General features: G+C 49.0%; 1 protein-coding gene across 2 annotated transcripts in view; it reads left to right on the forward strand.

Moving 5' to 3' along the window:
• The window catches only part of plekhh2 (pleckstrin homology domain containing, family H (with MyTH4 domain) member 2), a 241,439-nt gene that overhangs the window by 163,059 nt on the left and 62,617 nt on the right, over nucleotides 1-15,763 (forward strand). For both annotated transcript variants that reach the window (XM_072510490.1, XM_072510480.1), the window contains 3 exons: nucleotides 2,398-2,478; nucleotides 10,302-10,481; nucleotides 11,928-12,036. In XM_072510490.1, coding sequence (XP_072366591.1) covers nucleotides 2,398-2,478; nucleotides 10,302-10,481; nucleotides 11,928-12,036 — 370 coding nt within the window. The remainder of the gene's footprint in view (nucleotides 1-2,397; nucleotides 2,479-10,301; nucleotides 10,482-11,927; nucleotides 12,037-15,763) is intronic.

The following is a 15,763-nucleotide window of genomic DNA, read 5'->3' on the forward strand; positions in this document are numbered from 1 at the left end:
TTCATCCTCACTGAGATTGAGGATAACCCCCTAGTTTGAGCTAATTCATTTCAGGTTTTCTTTTCTTTTAGAACTGAACTTACAAATCCATGCCTTTATCCTTGCACGGCCCAGACAGACTGCTTGTTATCCTGAGGAGGACTTGGTTCCTTTTGACTCTTCCTTTTAGGTTGAATTTGTTTTTTCCCTTCGTTTGGATCTCTTTCTTTATCTCTCTTCGGAACTGTTGACTATTAAAATATCATATTTATTATTGGGGCAGACTGAAGTGGGATCAGTATTCGTGGCCGATGTCCAGCGAGGAGGGTGGCCCTGGGTATCCTTTGTGTGATGGTGGTTGCCGTGAGTTGGTTTGGGCTGCCTTACTTGGGGATTTTGTTCTTCTTCCTTCATCTGGGCATATATTGTGCTTGTCTTTATCCTGGTATGGGCCAGTGGTGTGGAGTGGGCCTCCTGGTGTCGAGGAGGGAGCCAACCATCCCACCCAGGACTCCCAAATGATGGGTATCTTGACAGTCCTTCTCTCTGGTTGGGGAGCCCTCCTAGCTAGGGCTGGAACAATTATCCTTTTCCTTTTAGTGTCAGTGAGAGCAGTACATTGCCCTAGATCAGGCTTACATAGAAACATAGAAAAATACAGCACAGAACAGGCCCTTCGGACCACGATGTTGTGCCGAACCTTTGCCCTACATTAATCATAGATTATCATAGAATTTACAGTGCAGAAGGAGGCCATTCGGCCCATTGAGTCTGCACCGGCTCCTGGAAAGAGCACCCCACCCAAGGTCAACACCTCCACCCAACCCTAAGGCTCGGGATGTACGTTTTGGGGCTGTGGGAGGTCCTGGGGATATACTTGTGATTTGGATGGTGGTTGGCTAGGCCAGGTCCAGTGCCGTGGCTGCTGTCCCTGAAGGTAGGGGGGGGGAGGGGGAGACGGGTCCCTTTTTGGGAGTGCCTGCAGAAGAGGGTATCTGGAGAGGCTGGGTTTAGCTCCCAAGATGTGTGTGGACCTGGGGATGGGCTGAGCTCTGTGCTTGGTAGATATCTTGTTTTTTGACACCCTTTTGTTGATTGGGTGGCTGGTTCTCCTCATGGACGTGTGTCAGGCAGTTGCCTGAGAGGTTTGGGGTTTAGGGCGGATTCTGATCCCTTGATATTCAAAGGTTAGTTCTGATGGATCTTGTTCTTTTTTTTGTCTGGCTGCTAGGGAGTGGAACTACTCTGGGTACTCCTTCTGTAATGGTGGTCGCCTTGCATTGATTTGGGCGCTTCCTTTTCAGGGTTTTTTTTTCTTTTTCTTCTCGTCCGGATGAGCATGGTGCTGGCTTTTTTCCTGATCAGGCCTGGTTGGTGGGGGGACCCCCTGGTGGTGCTGGGAAGAATGGAGTTGCCCTCCCTCTCGGGGCGTCCTATTGTTGGGTGTTGATAATTCCTTGTCTCATGGGGATGGCACCACCCCTCACCTGGGACTGGACTTATTATCCTTATTCTAGTCCTGTACATCGATGGTTATCCGGTGGTTCCCCTAGGGGGTGAGTTGCCTCTTTGTCGGTTGAGTGGCTTATTCTCTTTCTGTCGGTGAGTGCTTCATGGGCACCACAGTAGCTCGGGCCTGGGTGGGGTCTTGAGCTCTGGTTATTAGGTAGGTTATTTTTGGTAGTTCTAGTCCTCCTTTTATGGGAAACCCTGGATTTGAGAATAGCTTGGATATGTTGCTGTTGGTCCTCTCGTCACGGTTATATGGTTTGCATAGTGGGGTATGTATGTAACTCCCCTTCGAATTGAGGTTTTTGTGTATTTTCTTTTGTTTTTGTGTTGGGTATGGTAAATCAGCTCTTGGTTTTTCTGTGGATGCAGTTGGCCCTGATATCCAAAGGGGATGGCTGTGATCGGTTGTTGATGCCTGTGGTGTTGCTGGAGTCGAGGGACATGTATGTTGCTGTGCGCCCGATCTTACCACGGGAAACTATCCTGACTTGTGACGGTTGTGGACCTGTGCCGCATGGGAGGCTGTGGACCGTTTTATCATGTCTTTATGATTGTATCCTGTTTTTCCCACGGTCCTCGGTGGGGTCATATGAACATCTAGTTTTGTTTAATAATTGTACTGCACCAATTATGCTGTTGTTCTCCTATTCCAGTCTGTGCTTATGTATGCTAGCCGTTTTTCTTTTTTCTTCATGCTATGTAACTCTGCATCATTTTCTAAAATGTAAAATCCTAATAAATATACTTTTTTTTTAAAATTGTACTCCGAGCAATTAATGAAGAGGGAATCGCAAGTCTGGGAAGAGGACCTTTTTCCTTAATTTTAAATCTTGATTTTTATGCTATGCATGGAATCAGAAGGCAGATCATTGCCTCCTAACTAACTTATAAACAATTGACTTGCAGGTAAAACATGGTTACTCCAAGAGAGTCTGGTGTGCACTTGTTGGAAAGATTCTGTATTATTTCCGTAATCAAGAAAATAAGGTAAATCAACAGTTTCAAGTAATCTAGTCCTTTTGAAATTACTTATTTTGTTCATTGGTGCTCAATTTGTTCATTCCACAGACCCGAGATCTGTTTTTCACAACGTACTCGGTGTTTTGTTATGCTCTTGACATAGCATAAGCTACTTCCTTGATGTGCACTCTGACAAAGGAAGGTTCAGACTTGGAGATAGCTTTAACTAATTAACCTATTAACGATTCTCCTACTTGGATTCGACTCTACTGTTAATCCTGGTATAGCTATTCAGACTGACGAACCAGTCTGCTACAATCCATGTGGTGGGTGTGATGTTCAATCAACCCTGTGTCTGTACTCACTGAGTGTCTCCACTGGAAAGAGGCTGAGCATGTGTGATGTGTCCTTTTATATGGGTTGGTATAATGCCCTCCTGTGGTAGTGTCACCTCTGTGTGTATCGTGAATGCCCATTGGTCGTGTCCTATCTTACTGACCTATTGGTTGAATGTCTGTGTGTCATGTCTCTGGTGCTCCCTCTAGTGTCTATCTAGGTGTAGTGTATGTACATTAACCCTTTGTGTACTTACCACACTCGAGGGCTGAAGATATGACTGAGTGTATTCAGGTTACAAGTAGAAGAGGCTGTGTACATTCTCCCCGTGTCTGCATGGGTCTCAACCCACAACCCAAAGATGTGCGGGGTAGGTAGATTTGTCATGCTAAATTGCCCCTTAATTGGAAAAAAAATAATTGGGTACTCTAAATTTATTGTTAAAAAAACAAGTAGAAGAGGCTGTTGTTACTTTTATGATTTCTGCAGTCTCATTCCTTTTCTATTTTTAACCTCTTTACCTGCACAGCTGAGATTAAAAATGTAATGTAGGAAATTACAGATGTCAGCCAATACCAAGCATTTTCACAACATAATAAATGATTGTCCCTCAGTCTTTATTTTAATGATTTTTCTCAATTCTTTATCTTTCCACGTGGGGTCTCATTTATTTCTGTTTCTTCTCTTTCCTTTGTTTCCTTGCTCTGTCATCTTGTGTGTTTTTAGTCTGCCTTTTGTTTAATCACTTCATTCTCCATATACTTGCAGATTCCCTAATATGACCCAATCAAAGCTGTCTTTCACACACATCCTTAAAGTTCCAGTGCCAAAAACATCCAACAAATTCATTTCAAAACTCTCCTTTAAAACTCTTCCATGCCCTGACTCCACCCATCAGCGTGATATTCTCCAGTTGGATATTCATGTCCATTTCTCTTGCTTCATTGATTCTGGACTTTTGTTTGTTTCCTCTCATTTCTGTTCCAATCATGCCCAATATATCTCAAATGTTCTTCCAAAAACTCTTTTTATATTGCTCCCACCTTCCCTTAAAGTCCAACTATAGCGCTCCGAAAGCTAGTGATTCGAAACAAACCTGTTAGACTTTAACCTGGTGTTGTAAGACTTCTTACTGTTACTTAAAAATCCATCCCTTTTGCTGAGTCTTCAGTCTTTCCGTCTAAATCATCTTACTTTTCTGCTGAGTGCCAACCTTGGATAGTGTGAGTTGCTGTGAAACATTGGGATGAATTTGGGTCAGTGGTGAGTTAGGAGATAAACTCTGTAAAACCTGTTTCCATACTCAAACCTGTATTCAAACTGCCCGTATTCGCCCTGTTCCAACTAAAACTTTAATAATGATGTTAATGAAGCTGTGAGCCTTGTTGTCTGCAGTTTTTCAACTTTAACTGTCAGCCAAGTTTCCTGAACCTCTGGGAACCCAGTTGCTTCATTGAGGTGAGGACTTGGCAAATTCAGGAGTTGTCTTTGCATCTACCTCCTGGGTCTGGGTGACTGCTAAAGCAGCCTCTGTGATTGGACACCTATTCCCCACCCATGACCAAACCCACCCCACCTGGCCAATGATCGAATCACAAGTTTTCCAAGCTCCTCCACTCCCGCCACACAGGCTTGTACTTCCCATTGGCAGCCTAACTGATTGACCCCGTCTTTCCTTCCCTGATCGACCCATTCTTCCCCTCTTTGAACGACACCCCACCTTACCCCATGATCGATCAACCTCCCCCAGTTCAAACCCTTCTCCAGTTGGCCATCACTTCTCACCCCTCCAATCAACCCCCAGCCCCCAAACAACACCTTCTTTCCCTTCTTTTCATCCATTGATGAGAATCTGGAGAGGTGCCCTTGCCCTCCGCCCCACAAAATCTAATACCTAAAAACTATGCTAATTATTATTGCAATGCATACATGGTCAGTTTGCCTTTACTGAACAGTAGCTATTTGTGAATTCATCAACATAGAAAATGTTATTGTCGGCCCAACACAAGACATTCCTCTACTTGGGGAGAAATTTTGTCATCAACGTAAATGGTGACAGGCACAAAATCCCATGAGAGTTGAGAAACGAGAATTTCGCCGGCAAGACCTCTTTTCCCAATTTTCCACACCCCTCACTGGTGATGTAATGAGATTCCCGCCCAGGAATGTCTGCGCAGTTTACAGCAACTCTACAGAAAACGTGAACCTAGCGACCTCACCAGTGAAGGGGATATCGAAGGTGAGCGCACAGGTCGCCTTATTCTCCAAGGAGTCCGATGGAGAGGTGGCACTGGAGAAGACATTGGGCATTACTACCGGAGGGAGGGGGTGCTTTCAGACCTTGCATGGATCTGCCACTGATTGGCACCACTAGTTAACTCTTTGGTAGCTGAGCCTCCAAACATTGAGCTCCATAAGTGAGAGAGACACCGATGTAGCCCCCAATGCAAGGGGCAAAGATATCCGAGCTCATCAGTCAGCCCTGACACGGCAAGTTTTGTGGCCGCGTTGATCACCTCCGGGAAGTCAACACACAGGTCAAGTCAATGCACTCGTGTGCCCTCAGTCCTCGCCCTTGGCTGGTTAGGCAGCCCACTAAGGCTTTCCAATGTAGATGCCCATCTGTCAAGTGGAATTGGGGGAGGCTAGTGTGGGGATGTGGCCATTGCATGAGAGAGAATGGAGTGAAGCTCATTGGAAAGGCACTCGCATAGGGGAATGTGCATGGGTGGATGTGCCGTGTCTCCATAGGTCTATGGGTCAGGGCATTGCCAGGATTCCACAATGTTCACATTTCTGTTGGCTTACTTTCAGTTTTTGGATTGACTGGATCGTGGAGCCAGTCGAGTTGGCTGTGCTATTGCTAGCAGCGGGCCAACAACAACACCAATGTGCAGCTGCACATGGAAGGACCAGCGTCCTGCAGAGGAGGGGGTGGCCAGTCCCGTTGAGGTACCGGGGGCAGGGCCACACATGGAGTTTGCTCAGAGGAGACACCTCTGGTCATGGGTGTACCGGAAGAGGGCGTCCTACCTCGAGATCCAATGTCAAAGACGACTCTCTGTCTCGAGGGACGGTGGACCACCTGTGCCAGGTGATGCAGGTGTTGGTGCTACATGGACTGGGAAGTCATCCATTGCCTGTGGCCCTACAGCCCCATTGAACTTTTACGCCAGGGCTCATTTAAGGGCTGCACGGATTACCTATTCAGCAACTCCCTGTCCACCGCACATAAGTGCATATGGGAGGCGATCGATGTGCTATTTGCAAGGTCTCACCGGTATATCAACTTTGACAGAAACCAGGCGAGCCAGGTAACCTGCCTGTATAGCTGACTTTCCCCAAGTGCAGAGTGTGATTGACTGCACGCACGTGGCTCTGCGCTCCCCATGGTTGCATGGGGCACCCTTTATGAACCCTAACCCTGCAAGAGATAGTACTCTCTCAACGTGCAGATCGTCTGCGACAATACGATGCACATAATGCAGGTGTGTGCCCATTTCCCGGGGAGCATCCATGATAGCTCCATTCTTTATGCTCACTGATCCTGGCTGTTTTAGAGGGAGACCAACATCTGGAGGGATGGATCCAAGGGGACATGGTGCAACCCCTCAGGAGGTGACTGATGATGCCGATGCGGAGGCCCCAAACACAAGCTGAGAATCATTGCAACGAGGCTCATGTTCAACAGTTGTGCTGATCAAGTAGGTGATAGACCTGCTAAAGATGCAGTTCCAGTGCCTGGACTTGTTGGCGTGGAGCCGTCCAGTACAGTCCTTAGGGTCTCATGCATCATTGGTGTGCTGCACACCCCACAACCTGGCACTGCAATGAGGTGCGGAACTGGATTAGGAGGAGATGGAGGACTGCCACATCGCCACAATCACATCACTGTGTCTTCATAGTGGGAGGAGAGGAAACCATCGAGCTTCCACCCTGTCGGAGCAGATGGGAGGATGTCCGTATTGCGCAGGGGTTGAGCATGCTTCAATAAAATGAGAGTAGGGAGGCACCTTATGGGTGAACAACATGACTTTTAGTACATTTGGTGGAGTACTTTTAGTGGTGCAAACAATGGTGAATAATTTACACTTGTGCTTAAATTCACCTGTGTTCATACTATGACTATTTTTTCTTTGTCTTCCTCGCCCTCCTGATACGTTTTGGTGTCTCCCGACGATCCACAGCTGATGATGAGGCCTGCTAACTGCCACACCCATGTTGTATGAGGTGACCTTGGTGCGCTTTCCCTGGAAGGACAGGACCTTGAGGGTTTCAGCCTGCTTTTGGGCAGCACAGATGTTGTAGTGTTGCCCTCCTTGGTGTGCGAGGCTGGAAGTGTGTCGGTCACAGGATGGGCTAGTCAGATGGGCTGGACACCCCACAGGTCTACTGGGTGCAATGGTCTGTACACCTAATGGTCTGCTTCCATATGGGAGCTCGGGTGGGGGGGTGGGGGCTTGAGCTCCTCCTCCATGAGACCGAGATCCAGACGCCCTGCTGGCTTTTGATGCTGATACTGGTGGAACAGAGATCCAGGCGCCCTGCAGGCCTTTGATGCTGATACTGGTGGATTCCCGCAAGTGCCTGCACCATGCAGTTGATGCCCTGCACCATTCAGCTCACGACCAAGGTCATGGAATCCATGACCTGAAACATGAGTGGGAATCGCCTGCCATGAAGTGCACATCCTGTACCAAGGTCTCCACTGCGGACACCACCCTCACAGTGTTGGTCTCATTGCCACGGAGTGACGGGACCATCTCCTGTGACTATCTTTTCTTTTCCTTCCTCACCCTTCCACTATGTTTGGGTGTCTCCCCAGGATCCACAGCTGAGGATGAGGTGGCCTGCTGACTGTCACTCCCTGTTGCCTGAGGTGACCTTATTGGGTTTCCTATGGAAGGGACAAACGATGATGGGACTCCTCCAGTCAGCCCTGCAGTCGAAGAATTTAAGCTGATCTCCCTTCCTGATGGGCACGATCCTATACCCTTGCAGTTCCAGTAGCTGTGGGACAACCAAACCCAGGAGTGGTACATCTGACCGGGGCTCAGCATCCCTCCTGAGTGCAGGATCCTTGGGATGTCCCTGCCTTTGCCTGCTGTAGATTATCATCTGACAGATGCTCGCCAGTGAGTGATTCAGAAGCCTGCCAACTACTTATTCCCACCGAGGTGCAAGTATCTGTACTGGTAGAGGGTGCAGGTGACACTGCGCCGTTTCCCTCTGAGCTGCTTGGGTCCGTGGTTTCCGAAAGCGGGAGGATGGTCCGGGCTGGTCAACTGATTAATCTGCAAGGGAAGCGAGATGGCATTAGTACAGGAAAGTGGCATAAAGATTGAAGAAACTGGCCTCAAGTGAGGATGGCAGCATGGCTGGATGTGTTCAGGCTTCTTACTTTGTCTCTTGCCCCCACCTCGCGCTCAGCACTGGTGCAGTCCTGCTTCTCCCCGGCCAGCTCCAGGCCTCTTTCGCAAACAGCGTGAGTGTCTTCAGCTCGGGCATCACACCGACTGGCTGTGCCAGCTCGCTCCTGCAATATTTGTCCTGCAATGAGACAGATGGGGAGAATGTAGGCAGGACTCTTCTCAGGTCAAATGGTTATGAAGTCTGGCATGAGTGGTAGGTGAATGGGAACGAGGATATGAGGAGGAGAGGAGCCACTGTGGGATAATGGGGAGGGCGGCAGAATGTGTTGGAACCCCATGAAGTGGATGGGAGTGAGATCACCGTGGACATGTGATGCTTGTGTTAAGGGGTGGGCACACAAAGCAGCCTTGTCTAGGCTGCACGAAGATGGTCATTCATTTTCTTCCTGCACTGGATCCTTGTCCTCTTATGTAACGAGCTGGCGCTCATTATCACTGCCACTGCCTCCTCGGTGGGATTGGTTATTTGCTGGCTGGCCACTACCTAATTTGAAGGTAGAGGATGTCACTCCTCTGCTCCACCCATTTAGCATCCTGGCCATGGCTCCCTCTGAGAAACATGGGGCTGTCTTCCTGGCTGCCATCCCTTGGATTGGGCTTGGAACAAGTGCTGGGGAGGCATTTAAAAAGAGCTCCCCCACACTGATTTCCGATATGTAGTAATTCCAGACGAGCGAATCAGAGGCAGGCCACCACCGGCACTGTGAAAGTCGTGCAAAAAAAATACATATTTTTCAAAGTGGATAGGTAATTTTTCTAGCCCACGGCACCAATCTGATTCTTTCCAGTTCCTTGCTGAAACCAACACTTTGGAAAAATATCAGAAAATTCCACCCTTGGCATACCATAATTCTAAGCAGAGGAACAAATTCTCTATTTTTCTCCAAAAATATTTCTAGACTAACCACAAAAGAGTATCTCTCATTGCATTATGGTCGCATTTGTATATTTCTTGGAACTTGGGCAGAATATTGTGGCCTTACCTGTGGCACGTTTGGTGTCAGGCGGTGCATTTAATCAGGCAGGAGAGTGGTGGGAGGAGACCTTTCCACCTCCACCCCAATTAAGTCCATGGCAGGAAGGTCCATGGATGGCCTGGTATTGAATCAGTGTGAGGTTCGGGGGTGGGGGAGTTGCTCACAAGGTAGGGAGCACATCAAGCAAACCCATTAGCAGTAGCTTATGGGCTCCCGGGTGAGGGACAGGATTGCGTCCCTTGTTCAAAGGCACTTGGTGGGTAGCCAAGGAACCTGGCATCAGGAAAGGGTTGGAAGCCTGTTGAGAGCCACCGACCTTCCCTAGCTGCCAATCGTTACTCGCCTCTGGCCTGGGATCCAGCGATGATCCTAGTCCTCGGGTGGGTGTCGTATTGGCAGCAGCCACTATTTCCGCAGTGGCGCTGCCATTCAATAGAACTGCTGGCCTCTGGCTGGCAGTTCAAAGTGAGTGGTCCTTGAGCCCAGGGAAGGCCCGCCTTCGGCCTGTCAAGTGCCTCAGTGGAACAAGATGTGCCAAGCCCTCCATTCGAGGCAAGGCAGGTCTTGGGCTCTCCTGCTAATGGCCGATACCCCTTTGTGTACAAGATTTTGTCCTTCAATGCTGTTTCGAATTATCGCTTCTCGGCCTTTTGATTAAGATTAAGTGTAGTAGCCTTTTGGCTCAGATCTGGTATGTCTTTCTTGTGGGGACCATGAATTGGATTCAATTTTAATTTTAATTGGCTTTTGGAGCGGGCAGGGAGCTGGATTGGGGGTTCGCCCCTGACCACACTCTGAGCCCTGGCTTTGTAACTCAGAAAAAGTAATTAAAACATTTTTTTTAAATGCTGTTTCTAACTTAGTGCCAGTAAGTGTTGAATAACATGAAGATTTGTACTGTTGTTCCATATCCACTAAAATCTAATTTCATATCAAACTCCGCTAAGGGACAGAGCAGTCTTTCATCCTATCAATCAATACTCGCCTTGAACCTAGGCCCATGTCTAGTCACTGTATTAGCGGCAGTTTTACAGGTATCTGTGGTAAAATGCACTACAGTGCACAAATTGGTGGACATCTATAACATGTTTTGCTTATTTTCAAGTTTCCATTAGGTCAGATTAACTTGGTGGAAACAAGAGTTGAAGAAGTAGACAGATCGTGTGATTCAGATGAAGACTATGAGACTAGCAGTTGTAGCCTTCTATCTACACATTATACAATTGCCATACATCCCAAAGAGCAGGGACCTACCTACCTCCTCATTGGCTCCAAACATGAAAAGGTAAACTTTGCACGATCCCTCCAAGATGTCTCCAAGGGCACTCAGATTTGTGATTAGTACTCTTTGGTTCTATGCAATGACTTCATGGAGGACTGGCACTTATATTGTGGGCTCACAATTGCATGATGTCACAAAATAATTTACATTGAATTCATTGTTTTAAATGTAGATGTTGAAGACAAGTTATGCATACCCATGTCCTGTACACAATGAGGAAACCGATGTCCAGTACAAGAAAACCAGGAGAACTACCCTGCTGTTCAATGAATATTGCCAGGGAATCTTCTACATCGACGTCAGAGAGCAGACGAGACCTATTTAAAGTTTAATCCCTAAGACAGTGCAGAACAACTTCAGTATTGCAATTAAGTGCCAGCCCAGTTTATGTGCTTATCTTTAGAGTGAAGCCTGAACCGAAGACCTCTGACTCCAAGGCAGGAGTGCTACTGCTGAGATAATGCCTGGGATTTTTCCCGATACCGGCAAAGGCCGATGCAGGGTGGGAAAAGCAGCGTTCAAGCTACCGACTGCAATGGCGCTTTCTCCGCTGTAGAATGAAGCACTTAGAAGAAAAAACTTTAAGTTACGGGTTCCATGAGGTATCACTGGTGGCCTCTGATTCGCCAACTCCAACTCCTCAGCTGAGGATTCGGGTATCGTTTTTAAAGGCCGCCCCAGTGCAGAGCGAGCAAACCAGTTCACCCTGGAGACCACCAGACACTACTCAAGACACCTCCACACCCCCAACCCCCAGGTACTGTTCAGTCACCTCCTGGCACTAGATGGGCACTGCCCCCTTGCAATGCCAGGACCGTTCCAATGCAGTGTCAGGGTACTACCCATGCAGTACCCACACATGACCCTCTTTCCCTCCCCCACCCAAGTGGTGTACTCACCTGAGCTCCCCTGGGAAGTTTCTGTGCTAAGTGCCAGCCCTCTGAGACAAGTCATGATTCACACTGATCTGCCGTCAGGCCGCCATGGATTGACTTTCTGACTGGGGGTGGAGGATGATCCAAGCGTTAGGGGCCTGATAATGATGTAGTAATTAAAGTGACATTCCCAATTTCGAATGTCCGGAAACACACCCTGTCACCAACAGGTGGCGGGGACAGTCACATCAACACATTTATGCCAATGTAAAACACGAGTTTGAAGTCTTCCCAATATTTTCGGCTCCCATCACCAAACCTGCCCAATGCAAACAGGAGCAGAAAATCCCAACCAATAAATCTGTTGCGGCATACTGAATATGGAGGTGTAGACATGTAGTTGATTACTTATTATCAGTGACCGTTTTTCCATCAGTTAGAATCGATTGCTAAAGCATTGTAATTACCGTTTTTAAAAAGAAGTTGACTATTTAGAAAATCACTGAATTGATAATCCTTCTTGGACTGGGATGAAACACTGTTTTAAAAAAAATCTGTTTTGTTTATTTCATAGGACACCTGGTTGTATCAACTAACTGTAGCTGCAGGCAGCACTAATATAAATGTGGGAACTGAATTTGAACAACTCGTTGGTAACCTGGTGAATGCAGACAGTGATACCAGTAAGTCAGCAATATTTCAGGCACATAACCAAAATAACAGGTGGTTTTGGATTGGGTGTGTTCAACATCTTCATAATCAGATTCCTAACCAAAACCCACTACCACCCCACCCATTTCCAGCTTTAACAAAAGCAGCAAGATGGACGGATAGCCAAACATGGAAGCAGTTGGTATTATAAATATGATAATGATGCTTGTGGGCCTCATCACCTTTTCAGCTTTTCACCTTTAATTGTTTTGGCTGAATTTCCTGAGCCACAGAAAATTCAGCAGCTGTATCCAGTCGAGGATTTGGCAGATCCAGGAAGTGAATGGATTTAAATCTACTTCGTGGATTCAGTGTGCCTGCCTGAGGAAACCCCACGTTCAATCAACACCCCTCTCTCCCCATGAAGCTTATGATTCTTCCCCCCCCCCCCCTCGCCCCCCACACTATGACCTCCAACCTCCCTTACAACATCACTCGACACAAATAGTTGCACAAAGAAGAAACATTCAACATTTTTTTAAAAAACAACAAATTAAAGAAAGAAAAGCGGGCAGGCTCCATTAGGGTACAGGACACCGTAAATCTCCATCGGTTGCTGACTCATCATCTGGTCAAAAAGATTTGCAAAGGGGTTACCATGGTGGGAGTCAGACTCGTAGCTGTCACCATCTCCTGGGTGCCAAATTCTTTCATGGAGTTTGCGTGCTAACGCGGCGTGTGCCGATGTGGGGTCCATTTTGTAATTTCTCGTCAAGCGATAGGAATTGTCACGGTGACAGTGCTTCATGGTCCTTAGGGAGGTTGTCAGGGGGGTGTCGCTATCGTCGGCTGACGGGTCAGGTTCCGGATTTGGCAGATAAATTGTTTCAAAGGGGCTGAGAGTATCGTCGTCGGGGTCTTTGGGCCTGTAGTGACTGGGGCCTGGTTCGAGGGATCTTTGTTCGGGTCTGTCAGGGGCTTCAGTAGTGCTGTCGCTTTCGCTGTCGCTAGCAACCAAATCAAGCGTCAGGGTGAAATTTGATTCTGGGGGAGTGGTCAAGGTCTTGTCTGTGGACGTACTGCTGCTGCGGGGGGAGGGGGAACTCGGGTTGTCAGTGGGCGGGTCCTCAGTGTCTACCATCGCCAATGAGAGGTGGTGCAAGTGGCTGCACTCCGTTCCATAAACCTTAAGCTGATTTATATGGAACCATCCTGATTTTCCGTTTGGAAACGTGATTTTATAAACCGAGGGGCTTACTTTGTCTGAAATTGAATAGGGTCCTGCAAATTTAGGGGAGAGGAACGAACTAGGGTTGTACAAGGTGATCATTACTTGCTGTCCGACTGTAAAATCTGTCGGGTGTACTTTTTGTCAAAGCAGGCTGTAGCACAATCAATCACTCACGAGGCGAGAAGAGATGAAGTCAATCGATGGCTTTATTACGCAGACTTGTTCCCCAGCAGCTCGGTTACAGAATGCGGCTGCTGGGAGAACCCGGGTTCTTATACTCCGCCTTACTGGGTGGAGCCAGCAGGCGGCAGATCCAATCCGTACCCAGTGTCTGTCCATCAATAGCCTCTCGGCATCACTGGGTACTACCCCTAATACATACCACCACATTCACCCCTTGTTAAAAAAGAACCAGGCGGGGTGGTGGGTCGCATGGTGGTAGGGGTTTACAAAGTCGGTCCTGGGATTCCATTAACACAGTGGCTATGCATCGATATCAATGGTTAACTATTTACAATGCCGATTTTATTGGGCTACTGAATTATTTACAGATCTTGCTTTGTCACGCTGATAAAGCCCTGGTCGTACTTGCCGATCGTCTCCGCTCCAGTGGTGGTGCAGGCTCTGGCTCGGGCACTGTCTTCTCTGGGAGCGTTGCGATGTTTGTTCCTGTTTCACTACTCCTGGGCAGGCACGGGAGGGGGACCGATCCGCTCGGGAAGGGAGCGGCTGTGGGGTGCGCCGGCGGGAGGGATGGGGTGATTGGTGTTGGGGGTGTGGGGAGCTCCGGTGGGCGCCAGGTCCCGCAGGGAGACCGTGTCCTGTCGGCCGTCGGGGTATGCCACGTAGGCATATTGAGGGTTCGCATGGAGGAGATGAACCCTCTCGACCAACTGGTCCGATTTGTGCGCCCGCACATGCTTTCGGAGCAAGATGGGTCCTGGGGCTGCCAGCCAGGTCGGAAGTGGCGTTCCAGAGGAGGACTTCCTAGGGAAGACAAGGAGGTGCTCGTGAGGCGCTTGATTAGTTGTGGTACACAGCAGCGACCGGATGGAGTGGAGGGCATCCGGGAGGACTTCCTGCCAACGGGAAACTGGGAGACATCTGGACCGTAGGGCCAGTAGGAAGGTCTTCCAGACCTTACCGTTCTCCCTCTCTACCTGACCGTTCCCCTGGGGGTTGTAACTGGTTGTCCTGCTCGAGGCGATGCCCTTGCTGAGCAGGAATTGACGCAGTTTGTCGCTCATGAAGGAGGACCCCCCTATCGCTATGGATGTAGGCGGAGCAACCGAACAGTGTAAAGGTGGTGCAGAGGGCATTAATGACCATGGCCGCGGTCATGTCGGGGCAGGGCATGGTGAAAGGGAAACTGGAGTATTCGTCAACCACGTTTATGAAGTACGTGTTGCGATCGGTGGAGGGGAGGAGGCCTTTGAAGTCCAGACTGAGGCGCTCAAAGGGACGGCAAGCCTTTATCAGGTGCGCTCTGTCTGGCCTGAAAAAGTGCGGCTTGCACTCTGCGCAGATTTGGCAGTTCCTGGTGGCTGTTCGGACCTCCTCGACGGAGTAGGGGAGGTTGCGGGTCTTCACAAAGTGGTAGAACCGAGTGACCCCCGGGTGGCAGAGGTCCTCGTGGAGGGCTTGGAGACGGTCCACTTGTGCGTTGGCACATGTGCCACAGGATAGGGCATGGGACGGCTCATTAAGCTTTCAAGGACGATACAAGATCTCATAATTATATGTGGAGAGTTCGATCCTCCACCGCAAGATCTTGTCGTTCTTGATCTTGCCCCGCTGCGCATTATCGAACATGAAGGCTACCGACCGTTGGTCAGTGAGGACAGTGAATCTCCTACCGGCCAGGTAATGCCTCCAATGCCGCAGAGCTTCTATTATGGCTTGGGCTTCCTTTTCCACTGAGGAGTGGCGGATTTCTGAAGCGTGGAGGGTACGGGAGAAAAAGGCCACAGGTCTGCCTGCTTGGTTTAGAGCTACGTCGGATGCGTCGCTCTCGACTTGGAAGGGGAGGAACTCGTTGATTGCGTGCATCGTGGCCTTTGCGATATCCGCGTTGATGCGGCTGAAGGCCTGGCGGGCCTCTGTCGACAGGGGAAAGGCGGTGGACTGAATTAGCGGGTGGGCCTTGTCCGCGTAGTTGGGGACCCACTGGGCGTAATAAGAGAAGAAGCCCAGGCAGCGTTTCAGGGCTTTGGAACTGTGAGGGAGGGGGAACTCCATAAGGGGGCGCATGCGTTCAGGGTCGGGGCTTATCACTCCATTACGCACTACGTAGCCAAGGATGGCTAGACGGTCAGTGCTAAACACGCATTTTTCCCTGTTGTAGGTGAGGTTCAGGGCGTTAGCGGTCTGGAGGAATTTGCGGAGGTTGGCGTCGTGGTCCTGCTGGTCATAGCCGCAGATGGTGACGTTGTCGAGGTACGGGAACGTGGCCCGTAAACCGTGCTGGTCAACCATTTGGTCCATCTCCCGTTGGAAGACGGGACTCCGTTAGTGACGCCAAATGGAAC

This window comes from Scyliorhinus torazame, chromosome 1, assembly GCF_047496885.1.
Source record: "Scyliorhinus torazame isolate Kashiwa2021f chromosome 1, sScyTor2.1, whole genome shotgun sequence".
In the NCBI taxonomy this organism is placed as follows: domain Eukaryota; kingdom Metazoa; phylum Chordata; class Chondrichthyes; order Carcharhiniformes; family Scyliorhinidae; genus Scyliorhinus; species Scyliorhinus torazame.